This window comes from Xiphias gladius, chromosome 12 (genome assembly GCF_016859285.1).
Source record: "Xiphias gladius isolate SHS-SW01 ecotype Sanya breed wild chromosome 12, ASM1685928v1, whole genome shotgun sequence".
Taxonomy (NCBI): domain Eukaryota; kingdom Metazoa; phylum Chordata; class Actinopteri; order Istiophoriformes; family Xiphiidae; genus Xiphias; species Xiphias gladius.
Window position 1 is genome coordinate 10,577,188 of NC_053411.1, and position 13,352 is coordinate 10,590,539.

General features: G+C 39.8%; 1 protein-coding gene across 2 annotated transcripts in view; it reads left to right on the top strand.

Annotated features, from left to right (window-relative positions):
• Positions 1-13,352, top strand: part of LOC120797618 (protein Dok-7-like) — a 37,770-nt gene that overhangs the window by 7,364 nt on the left and 17,054 nt on the right. The window contains exons 5-7 of one of the 2 annotated variants that reach the window (XM_040141438.1): positions 4,933-5,052; positions 9,749-9,847; positions 10,200-11,005. In XM_040141438.1, the coding sequence (XP_039997372.1) occupies positions 4,933-5,052; positions 9,749-9,847; positions 10,200-11,005 (1,025 nt within the window). Of the gene's footprint in view, positions 1-4,932; positions 5,053-9,732; positions 9,848-10,199; positions 11,006-13,352 lie in introns of both variants that reach the window. The other variant, XM_040141439.1, reaches the window with a different exon arrangement.

Consider the following 13,352-nt stretch of genomic DNA (forward strand, 5'->3'; position numbering starts at 1 on the left):
AAGCCAGATGTTTTAACCAATTATCCTTTACTTAAAGCTATTCAATTCACCTGAGGCATGTGATTGGCAAACTGAGGAGTCAGGAGTCCAGTGCAGTCATAACTGGTAGTTTGTTGTTTATTGTGATTATTAGTGTGATTATTATTGTTAGTAGTGTATTTTCCTCCCAGAAACAATTAAGTGGGGAGGGGGCAGTGTCATCTTTGGTATATTAATTTGTCAGGTTATTGTGTTTTGTTGGTTTATGCTTTTTCTTATTTATATTTTTCCTTTTTTTTTTTACTCAGTCAACATTATTACTGATGCCTCTTCTTCATTACAACTTTTCTACAAATAGGAGAAATAAATCAGTCACTCACCTGCACATGTAGTGTCAGTTCAGATCAGCTGCAGAGCAGCCACCCGCAGCATCCCCCAGCACCATATTCCTACTCTCATGTTATACCTAAAAAAACTCACATTTGAAGTTGCTCATCATCAACCTGTGAAAACATCAAACTTCCAACAGTCAAAGATAGTCAAAGTTGGCGTCTTAGTCATAGCTCAGTTATGAAATCCTACCAGGCCGCGGCTTGACTCTTCTGCTGGGCTGCTGACAGGACTGTCAGCCGGACACTGGAGCTCAGAGTATTGGAGCAGCCAGCAGAAGTGAGTCACGCTGCCTCACACCATCCTGCATTGTGCTGCCCTCCGTTTCCATCCCCCATGTCTACTTCTGTCACAGTAATTTTTTTGGTTCAGTTATTTTAAAACAATAATTGGTTTGTAAAGTTCAGAACCTGCCACAATGTACCTGCTTTTGATTTTCAGACTGCTCCTGCATTGCTCTGTGTACTGTGAGGCAGCTTTAAAAAAAACATGTGATGAGTTAACGCAGGTCTTCTCAACTGATGCACGGACTGGTCGACTATTTTGAGACATTCGTGATTTCCAACTTTGTGGCGGAAGTTTGGGGAAGGCTTTGGGGAAAGCCCATGACGACATCGTTTTCTGAGTTTGGTTTTGGAGGAAATTGCCTGGAAAGTTAAGTGCAAGCTAGGTCTTATCACACAACAACAGTGATGGACCTCACTAATGCTTTTGTGGCTGCATGGGAGCAAATCTCTGCAGCAAGGTTCTAAAACCTTTTAGTAAGCCTTTCCAGTTGTGTGGAGGCTATCATAGCAGCATATCAATGTCCATGGTTATGGAAGGTGATATTCAAAAATAACAAATCATGGATATGATATTTGGGTGTCCACATACTTTTGGACAGGTGTAGTGAGTTCAAGCAAGTCCAAATATTAGTTTTAAAATCGAAATAGTTGGCTGTTATTTGTTAATCTGATTTGTATAGCTGAGTAATGGAAACCATATGATGTAAAAGGCAGTAAACTTTTTATCACTTGTTCTTATCTGTTTATAGTGTTTTGTTCTCTGACTCAGTACATAGGGTATTAAAAAAACAGCTGCTTCAAGGCAACAAGACCTCCAGACTCTCCAGAGACCTGCTGGAGGAAATTATTCAGTCCATGCAGGATCAGCCCTGCTGAGCCCAAAAATCAGGGTCATGCATCACTCCAGACAAGTCCAAAAGTTGTTCCTAAGGAATATGAGTTATCCCCAAGCTCAGTTATAACACTCATAGCTGTGTGTGTCACTGTGATATGGTAAACTGCAGTTTACATCTTGGAATAGACATGAAACCATTAAAGTAGAGGCGACCGTATGTCAACACCTGGAGGGGACAGACACAGACACGAGGGGAATGCCAGAGACATCAGAGCGTCACGGACACACGATGACCCCACTGGAAACATGACACTTGACATTGTGATGTGTGATTTATTTAGCTCCATTAACTCTTCAGCAGTGGATCTCACATAATATGAAGAAGGTCAGACATCACTATTACTTTGATATCAAAAAAAGAAAAAAGTTACAGGAATGTCAACATGAAGGTGCATCTAAGTGTTTGCGTCTTGAAGGGCGTGCATTCCTGCGACATGTAATCTCTCGGCACAGTTTATCCCCAGCAAAGGGAGAAATGGTGTAATGGTGTTGGACCGCTCACTTCTGGCTGAAGCAGCTGTAGAACTGTACATTTGTCTGACCTTTTGTCCACATCCTATTAGATAATTCATCCTCAGTGTTTCTAGTTTTCCCGTAGGAAATGCGAACCAATTAACCAAAGTGTGATGGCGAGGATTTATGCGTGTATAATCAACAAATTGAAAAAACAATTAGATAGATGCTTTAGTAATGCCAATGGGAAATTGGAGCAATCAAGTCAAGAGTCACAAAATAAAACAAACAGGAAACTCAAAGCACTAGATATTAAAATAGAATTAAAAATAAATAATTAAAATCTTAATATGAAACTGAACAAACTCTAAAAACTAGATTGATAAATCATTCAATTCAATCATTAAATAATCCTTAATCAAGTAATTTATCAAATAAAAATGCCAAACATTACCTGGATCCAGTTTGTCGAATTTGAGGATTTGCTCCTTTTCTTTGTTATATGTCAATGTAAACTGAATATCTTTTTGGTTTTGGACTGTTGATCACACAAAACAAGAGCCCAATGTAGTTTTGGTGGACGTTTTTCACAATTCATAGACATTTTACAGAATAAATGATTACTTTAGAAATTGAAAAAATAGTCAGCATATTAATGGATTATGAAAATAATTGTTAGTTGCAGCCTTACTTGACAAACTGTTTCTTGGGTTCTTGAATGATCAGAATGATACATTTCCTCAAACATGACAGAGTCACTAATCAGTATTCTTTATTTACAATTGGTCATTTGATCCATTGTCATGTGAAAGGGCTTTTTCATTGTGATGAAACCATAGAGAATTATCACCTGATTCCAGTTTCCCTTCGCTCTATGTAGGTTTTTAGTTTTTTTTTCTGTTTGCTGTTTTGGTTTTCAGTCCTGCACCTTTTTAGTGTTTTGGTTCACTCCCACTGACTCAGTCATCGGCCTTGTTTTCAGTCGCAGCAGGCAGCTGTCTGCGGTGAAAAAGCCTTAAAACCTACTGTGGCTACCTGTCCCGTCAAAATGGCTGACATAGTTAAAAACTAGCTGGTGAATGTTGTGGAGCATTTTGCGCCTAAAGAGCTAGATTTACTTAAGGAGTTGGTGGAGACCCAAACAGAGCTAAAAAGAGAGTGAATATTGGACTTGCATTCATCAGCTGGACACAAACAAGACTCCAAATTAATGCCAATATTGCTGGATGCTTGAAAAGATAATGGTTTGCTGACATTTTTGCCACAACAATTTGATAATGATGATATGGTGATAATATGTCAGTGTTGTGTTTTTGTTGCTACATTTACCTGTTGTGTTTGTGCTGCTTTTAAAGACAATAATTTCAGAGTAATTAGCGCTCTTTCAGTACTGCGAAGGGGATAGTTTTTTTTTCTTGTTATTTTTTTTTTGGGGGGGGGGTAATTTTGGGGAGAATTAAACTACACGTAGTTAAAATGTATTTATAAAGGTACTTTTACTATTGAGGAAAAAATGCAAGTGAAGATGAAGGCAGTGTTCAGTGGCTTTGAGAGAAGCTGCCACTGGTTCTTTAGACATCTAGGAGTTTGTCTCACTTGTGAATAGAAAGCATAGTACAGTGTATAACAAACTATCCCTTTAATGTTTGTGTGCATGGATGACTTTGCTGTTGTAAAAATAAAAAGGCCAGCCTAGGCTCTCCGTGCCTGTGAAGATTCAAGCTAATTTACACTTACTGAATGTAATTTAATGTTTTTTGCTACTTTGTATGGATGATGTGTTTTATCACTTTTTAGAGGAGAGACCAGAAGGTTCAACTTGAGTTGTTTTTGTTCATACACAGAATCTTTATCTTGTTTTAAACTAAACAAGCCCTGCCACCTGTTCTTTGTTTTGCTTTTGTGGGGTTTTTTTTGTACTCTAGCCATTGGCAGTGCACCTGATGTCCACTCACCTGCTGTCAAAAGCACAACATGTTGAACGTGTATCCTCACAAAAAGAAGGTATGAAGTGATTGAATTCAGCATCTGATTCTAAACTGGGTAGAATCAGATGCTGATTCATCTGCCACAGCGAATTCTGAGTGAGATACTTCTTAATCAGATCCATATTATAGCAATGCTAAGCAAGCAATACATCTTCAGTTTCGACTGGTGCAGACATCTGAGCAGACTTTGCTGCTGATCTTTGACCCCGTTCATGGCCAGGGGAGTGTTGGGAATGTGATTGAGGCCAGCTTTGAGATGGGTGGTCTCAGGGACAGGGTGACACAACGACCCTTTTATTGGTGGCACCTTGTAATGGACAGCCAGTTGTATCGTCAGAGGGAGGTCAAGGGACAGCTGGAGAGCATGACCTCTGACCTCTACATCATTATATCCTCTTTGATGACAGTATACATCAAAGTGAAAGACAAATTTGCAGCCATAAAAAGGAAATTACTTTTTTTTTTTAGTGAAATTTATAACAGCAACCGTGACTAAGGCTGGGTATCAAACCTCATTAACAGTTATCAAAAGTTAGCAATGATTGATTGGACGCATTAGTATTCTTTGTTTACTTATTCTGTGATCATATAGTTCTTGTTTTAAATCACAGTTTGACACTGTATTTTGTTTAGGCACAGCTTATACAGTTGCTTGGTTGGCTGCCTTTGTTAAAAAGAAGTTAGACATTTTTCACTATTTTTAGTCCAAACAAAGAATGGATTTATTGATAATGAAAATAATCTTTAGTTGCATCCCTACTAGATATCAGATACTCTTACTGAAGAATTTCAAATGATACCCAGCCCATCTTGTGATAACTGTCTTAGTCATTTGTACCTGTAGAGTAAAATTTTACTAATTACAGTACATTTGGCCTGGCATTGTATATTTCAGTGCTGCAGAAAATAACATGAAGCTAATAAAGTCTGCTTTCCACAGGGGCCGGTGTTTTTCTGCTCTCATCTGCTGAGAGCGAGCAGATCAGCTTTCTATTCGACTGCATCGTCAGAGGCATTTCCCCCACCAGAGGCCCTTTTGGACTGCGGCCAGTTTTGCCAGGTCAGTACCAGAGGCATTTAATGCTGCTTAGCTGGAAAGGACTGGAAAACCTACTGCACATGAGAAATCTACACAGACAGGGAAGGTTCAGTTGTAATTACTATTATTTAAAGTGAGAATAAGCATCTCTATGTGATGCTTATTTGGATAAATAATAGCTCTACTGTTGCCAAGGAGTATGTGAAAACACTTCAGTCAACACTTGCAATTATAATTGTAGCAAGCCCTGCATGGCTACCCTCCCGTTCTTCCAGGGATTTATCATAGCTGTGAGGTGTGCTGCCTTCCTGGAATCCAACCATTTTTGGCAGAATGAGTCAGAGGATTGCTCTGTGGATGGATGTGCTTTGATGGGACTACATTATGACTGACAGCTGTTTTTATGTAATTGGGTAATCCTCCTGTAGCAATTTCTAATTTCAGTGAAACTCCTGACCTAAGTGTACTGTGGTGAATGTACAGCTTAGGGTCACCTCAGACATCGGTAAGAGGATAACTACCGTAATAACTGAGGCAGCAAATTCAGTTGTCACCTATGTATAGTTGAGCGTGAAGTGCTACTGGTGGGTGAACTGTTCGATGGGAAACCTCCAAATAGCCATTAGGTTGTTTTTTTTGTTTTGTTTTTGGTACTATTGATACAGCAGGGTTGTCTGCCAGGATTTCATTGTGTCAAAGAAGCCAAGCGCACTAATTAAATGTTACACCTCATATGTGAACATCATGATCTCCATTTGCAAATATTTTAAAACTAAATGACTAAGTGTAAATGACCGAGGAGTTCATTGGGTGCAATACTGCAATACTTAGTCTGTAACACAGAGGTTTATCCGTATAATGAGCATCAAGCTCCGGCCTGTCCACCCTTTGCTCATGTATTCTCCTGCGCTGCTGCAATCCCATTGTGTGTGTTTTTTTTTTTTTTCTTTTTTTTAAGTGCATGACCTACTTTAAAAGACATTACTATTGTTTATTTAATTTCAGTGCTGAAAGAAGATTAAAAGAAAATAATCCCCAACAATTTTGATAACCAATTAATCATTAGTCATTTCTCTATGCCAAACTATTTCTGGTACCAGCCTCTCAATTGTGAAGATTTTCAGCTTTTCTTTATTGTATGTGATGGCAAACAGAATATCTTTGGGGTTTGAAGTACCGATCAGATAAAGACGCAATTTGAAGATGATCTCTTAGGCTTTTACGGAGCAGTGTGATGGAAATTTTCAATATCCTTTGGCATTTAGAGACCAAAATGTAATGTTTTGGTTCAGTGTCACCACCCGTATGTAATTTCCAGATGCAGGGGTTGCAACTATATACTACCTGCCCAGCACCAAACGGCAGCTTGTTTCCACAGTCCCAAAGTGCCAAAAAAAGTGTTATTGCAGCTATAAATTTAAAATAAACTATAAACTCTAACCTGTCACCTGGAAAAAGGAATGCAGGAACCATATACCTAGTTAATCAGCATGCTAAGGCCCATGTCATGTACACAAGTGTCTTCAAACTCTTATTTTCAAATCTTCTATGTCTCTGTATCCACCATATACAGTCCAAAAAATAAAAATAGTTGAAATGGTTTCAGATACAAAGATTCTTACAAGAAAACGGTCTCATCACTGTATCTTATTTATGTGACTTCTGCTATTTCTGTTATTATTATTTTCTGTTATTGTAACACATTTGCATTCTAGATCTAATATTACTAAAGCCATTATCTGCTCTCCCGCGGTCCACTATAACACCTATGATTTTTCCACACTAGCATTTTTAAAAAATCTTCTCACCCAGTCTGCAACTCAACAGTAAAGCAGAGCGGGCAGCTGTGGGGGTTTGTCGATATTCTGGTTCTCACACATCTCGCCGCTCACTCGCAGGTTGAGCTCATGCTCCTATTATTGTTGCACGTAGTAGAATAAATAGCAGGGAGGATGTTGGAGGGGGGAGCAAGGGGTCAAAGTCACAGTTCACACAAGCAGAGCAGCCAAAGCCTCCTAATCACTCCGGGCATGTATGTAACCTCATCCACAGGATTCCACTGCTGCCTCCCCCCCTTCATTGCATACTTGGTCACCCACCACTCCACTATTCCCTCCTATTTCTCTCATCTTATACTATCTTATTCCTCGGTGCAGCCCTGAATTGTGTCTCTGGTTCTCACTTGCAGTTCACTTCAAAGTCCTTGTCTGGTGTGTCTGTCCTACATAGCTACAGACTAAATCTCTCTGCCTCTCTGGTAGTCACTCTTTTGATTGATTGCCGTGACGTTCCCAGGCTCAGTTATACGTTTGTTAGCCTTGCGTGCTGTAGCATTTCCACCTCTATCTGGTCTCTGTTTAGTCTTGGGGATACAAACTTCATTCACATGGAGCCCATTTTACATTTAATCATTACAATGTTTACCTTGAAACGTGGAAAGATAATTTATCAGGTTTAAACTAAGATTTGACATTTATTGGTTATCGCGCTAGTTTAAGGTATATTTCCAGGAACTTTCTGTTGTCCACTAAGTGCTGTCACTGTCAATTTATTTAGTTTTGATTCCTTATCTCATAACTATAGCAAAACATTTTTGAAACCTGTTTACAGCTCAGTGCCATCTTTGCCAGCTACTAGAGCCAAAGAATCCTAACTTGGTTGAAGGGGAGGAGGCGTTACTGAGGCTTAGGTGGAATGAGCGAGGCGCAAAAATACAGTTGAGTGTGATAGGCTACAACACCTGGCAGTTAAGCATGTATTACACAAGATGCATGCCTTTTTGATCTCTTTGGCTGCACTGCATTTGGTCGTGCTGGCATGCTGCTTGTTACACATTGGCAATGGCAGGGAAACCTGCTTAAATGGAGTGCAGGTGGCATATGTGGCAGCAGGAACAATGGTGAATCTCTGTCAGCTGATAGTCAAGCAGCAGCAGGTAGTTGGGATGCTGCGGTAAACGTTTAATTTCATTTTTTTACAGCTTTTAAGCACTAGTAGGGGCAGTATAAAACCTTTTTTTTTCTATTTGGATGCAGCCAGGACAAGCCACGTGTAATGTCTTTATCAGTTTGTTGTGTTTATGATGCCGCAGGTACACTTGGTGCAATTTTATTTATATGCAACACACAGCCTTCAATTCAAAAACCACCAAAACACTACAGCGATGCAGAACTGCCATCAATAACAAATGTTCTCATGTTTTTGTCATATTAAGAGGAAATCATGTTTTTATCATGACACAAAAAGTTATAATGAACAACATTGTGGCTAGATTTTACAAATATTAAGTGTGGTTACAAATATGAAGCATTTATTTTTACACATTTAAATGTTTGTACAAACATTTTAAACATTAAACATTGAAATTTTAAGGTTTAAACTGTCAAATCTTGGTTTGAATCTTACCAATGCTGATGGTGGGTTGACCTCTACACCAGACTGCAGTAAGTAGGTCATCTTTGGCCAAATTCATTTCCTGAAAATGTGAAGTTATATCTCTTTGGATTCTTGAGAGGAACTGTTTGCATCCAGGGAATCTATGCCTCCTGATGTTTGTATGTTGTACTTCTTGGTACACAACAGGGGGACAAATAGCTGTAGTCTTCTAATTTGAGATAGAAGTTCAAAAGGAAAGAGAAGAAATTCAAAATCAACAATTTTTGAAATGTTAAACATAAAAATTCTGAATGAAATTTTACTTTGTCTAAATTACATTGCAGTAAGGGGGCCAAATACATTACCTGAAAAGTAAATCAATTTGGATTCTTGAGATACGTTGCTGCCTAATCAGTTTTTCAATCGAGAATATCTGCAGTTGTGAGGTTTGTAAGATGTACATCTTGGTAAACACCAACAGGACACACAGCACTCTGTCTTCCTTGATAGTGACAGGCTCTCAAACGTATTACTACATGAGACAACGGACACCAGTGGCAAGTCTCTCTGAAGTCATCTGATAGTTTGTCCCAGTGTATTAATTTTTAATTTGAGGACACTTTGTATACTGCAGGTCAATACTCCACATGTAGGACATGATCTTCACCATTTAGAGTTAAGGCACAGTTTGGTACATTTATCCCATTAATATTGCACGCTCAGATAGATTAAAAAAAAAAAAAAAATCGATCCAGCGTTAGAGTTGACCTTGGGGGTCCAAGGTACATTAGATCCTTGCACAGCACCAACAATCTTTAGCCACCAGCAGCAGAGCGCGTACCAACAGAGCCATGTGGCAGCGCTATTAATAAACCCAGTAGTGTTGCACAAATGCTGCAAGGTGTTCCCCTGTGTGACCCTTTTCTCTGCCCGTCCAATGCTCTGTCACACTAACAGACCAAAAAAATACTACACACCGCTCGTAGCAAAGTGTTTGTTGTTCTACTGTTTATTCATGTCAATGAAATTTTATTTTCATGATGCCACATACAGATGAGTGAGACCCTTGTGGTTTAAAGTGTCCCTTCTTGTTTCTCTGGAATAGCTGAATGTGTTATCACAGCTGTGTCACCGCAGTAAGAAACGCTCAGCTGCGTCACTTTTGATCCCATATCTCAGCGACAGTAGCAAGACTTACTGAACTTAACTCATCACTAGTTAGTCTGATGTTTCCCAGCCCCTGTAGGAGGTGATTGTTGTTGTTTTTTTATGATTATGGTGATTTCTCAGGCTACAATATGAGTTGTGGGTGAACTTATTGTTCAGATGCTCTCTCTGACAGATCCTAGTGCCAGTCAGACCAATTCGGAGGAGAAGTTGAACCACGAAGCTCAGGAGCTGGAGAAACGACTGAGTATGCTCTCTCACAGGAGCAGCACAGGTATAAAATAATACTTTAATTCTGTGCTCAGATTAAAGTAGAAAAAAAACAAGTGAAACTGCTCCTAAAAAGTTTTCCTATTTCACAGATCTTTCTGCTCTAAATGTGTATCTTTGATTGCATAATTATCCCAAAGCAACCGTAATCATTCATTGAGCCCTCTTCCCCGCGAAGAGTATTAACTGGCGTTTAATAATGTTTTATGTTTGTGATGAATACTGGGGAGAGAAGTGGTTGAGGAAAAAACAAGTGTAAAAATATTTTGATGCTTTAATATACTATATTGATGAAAGCAGTGTTTTCTGTTGATGAAATTTCATTAATTTTATTTTAATGTTGTCCTCCTTCGCAGCCTCGTCCGCATACTGCCCGTCTGCTGGGGGAGACGACCGCAGCATATCCGGCTCTTCTGACACTTCAGACACCAGCCAGTCGGACTGCAGTATTGGCAGCCGGCTGGCCATTTGGACTGAACCGGCGTCCGTTCCATCTGAAAACGTCGGCCACGTGGCCGCCAAGGTGGCACTACAGAGCATCGAGAAGCTTTCCGTCAGCCAGGGAGCTGGAAGTCGGCCTGCACCCAAGCCCCCCCGGCAGCTTCAGGAAATCGGCCGTCAGAGTTCATCTGACAGCGGCATTGCCACCGGAAGCCATTCCTCTTACTCTGGAAGTTTCTCCTCCTACACTGGCAGCCTGGATATAACCCCTGGGGAGGACTTTGGGTCTGTTTTCAGCTTGCCTCCCCATTTGGCTCAAGACCTGAGCCCTTGTACTTGCCCCACTGTTCCTGGACATGAGTACCAGGTGCCAACATCACTTAGGTATCTCTATGACACTCCTAGGAGTCTTTTACAAGAGGGAAATGTTGGCCCCCAAGACAATGAACCCTCTGCTCCAACTAAGGACAATGCTGCCCCGTCAGGCCTCACAAAAGAGTCAGCAAAGGGGGATAGAAGCAGAGTCACGACTTGTGAGGGTCACTCACAAACTACTGAAAGACAATCAATAAGTGAACAGTCACAGGGTCCTTCACAGGAGAGTAAAAAACACAAGGTAGCGCTCTCCAGTGAACATCCCGACTCCTGTCACATCTGCAGCTCTCTCACATCAGTGTCCAAAACCATCATAGCCATCTGCTTGGTGTGTGGTGGATTTAAGGTAAGTGGGGACACACCTTTTTTTTTCAATATTTTTTTTCTCTTCTTTTACCCTTTGGCCTGAGGCAGACTTGGCTTAAGCACAGCAATAAGTATAGTTCTATTTTTGTTGACCATCTTTTAGTCTTAAAACTTAGAAAAAAGAGCCATCTCTCCCATTCAGACGGTCTCACAAATGAGCTCTGTTGTGTAACGCGCTGTCATGCAGTGGCAGCATGTGCGAACAGGCCTTATCATCACTGTGTCATCTGTTCTGCGGCTCACTGTCAGTATGACCCTGGTGGTATCGTGCAGGCTGATGGTGATGCCGCTCTGTGTTTGGTTTCAAAAAGAACTAACAGTCCCACGGCCCATCTGTCTAACAAGTTAGCATTTCAGCGGCCAATTGACGGTGGCACTGTCACTGTATCCAGCAGATTCCGACCTTGTTAGTTGTGAGTGGCTTGCAGGTTTTCTCTTTTCACACCTCTACCTCCTATTTATTGCTTAACTTAATACTGTTATGTTAGGGCAGTGCTCTCTTTTTTATGAGAGGTATGTGTTAACTCTAAACTGAATGTCATCCAAGTTTTTAATTGCTGTTTTTATAAGCAATATGCCAAATGAGCTTCTGATGAGTTGCTTGTCTAGCGAAACCCTTTCAGTCTGAGCTCTGAGGTTTAGTTGTCTTGTTCTTTCGGAGTTGGTGTGGATTTCTTCTTCAGAGTTTGATTGATCTTACTTTTGGGGCTGCAGCTAACAATTAATGTCATTATCGATTAATCTAGTTGTTATTTTCTCAGCTGTTTGGTCCATAAAATGTCAGAAAATTATTAAGAAACGTTTCAGTTTCCCAAAGCTCAAGTTCACATATTCATAGAGCTTGTTTTGATTGACCACCAGTCAACAACCTAGAAGGTTCAGTTTAGAGCTCCAATAATTAGTTGTTGATCTGCTTAGTCGATTAGCAGATCGACAGAAATTTGACAGCAGTTTAGCTGATTGATCCATCATTTTCAGTAATTTTGACACAAAATGGCAAAAACCCAAGGGTTCCAGCTTCTCAAAGGTGAATATTTCCTCTTTTTCTTCGTCTTCTATGTTATCGAACTGAAACTCTTTGGGTTTTGGACTGTTGGGCGAACAAAACAAGAGATTTGAACACACAAACTTGAAATGGGAACATGTAAGAGTTGTTTTTTCACAATTTTCTGGTAATTAATCAAGAAAATAATCAGCCATTTAATCGATTAATCCATTAATTAATGAAAATAATTAGTTGCAGCCCTAATTGTTTAACATCATAGGAGTAAGCCAATATTCACATTTGTGAAGTTTGAAGCTGAGATTTTGCTTAAATAATTACTTGAATGATTAATTAATTATCAAAGCAGTTGAACATTAATTCTGACAACCGATGAATCAACTAATTGCTTCAGCTGTACTTTGTTGCTTTCATTGTCTAGTCTTGATAAGTTGCCTTAAGTGAAAAATATAGTCAAAGTTGCATTAGATTTTAGTATAAAACCAGTCATTTATGCCAGGCTGTTTTATGTAGCGTTATCATTATTACCAGTTTCATATCTCTGTATTTTTCTCTGATGCCTGTGATGATTTACAGTAAATATCTTCTTGCACATTTAGGAGCTCATGTGTTATAAACACACAAGCTCCTAAATGTTGATTATATTATCTGAATTTCTCTGGAAAACCTTATCATTTGAACACCCAGGTTTGTTCATGTCAGTCACTTTATTGTATGCTCTTAACTTACAGCTCCACCTGCTGGTAGTGCATTTAATTAAGAATGCAAATTGCAATTGATTACTTTTCTTATGTGTTTCTGGATAAAGTATCTGTTCTCTTTTGTTCCCTTCAGTCAGTCTTTAGTGAACTAAATTAAACATGAGTTATTGGCCAGAAGCTGATGGATCAGGCACGAGCAGGGTGGGAGGTCCATTTATCAACCGCAGCCTGAGCAACACAATCCATCCGTTGTGTTTATTGGCTCGCAGTTCAAGAGCAAGTTATGCCTCGGCGCCAGCGACAGCCGTGGCCGGAGGCATTATGTTTTCGGGTTGTCTGTTGATCCGTCTTTCCGTCCGTCCCATTCTCGTGAACGCAATATCTCGGGAACACCTTGAGGGAATCTCTTCAAATTTGGCACAAAACTTCACGGCGATTCAACGATGAACTGATTAGATTTTGGAGGTCAAAGGTCACTGTGCCCTCAGAAATCACGTTTATGGCCACAATTCAAGAATTCACACGTTAATTATGATAAAATACACTTAATACCTTTTTGTTAAATTCCTTCAAAGTCTGCACTGCATATATTATGAGTCTGGACAGACTGGTTGGTGGAGGCA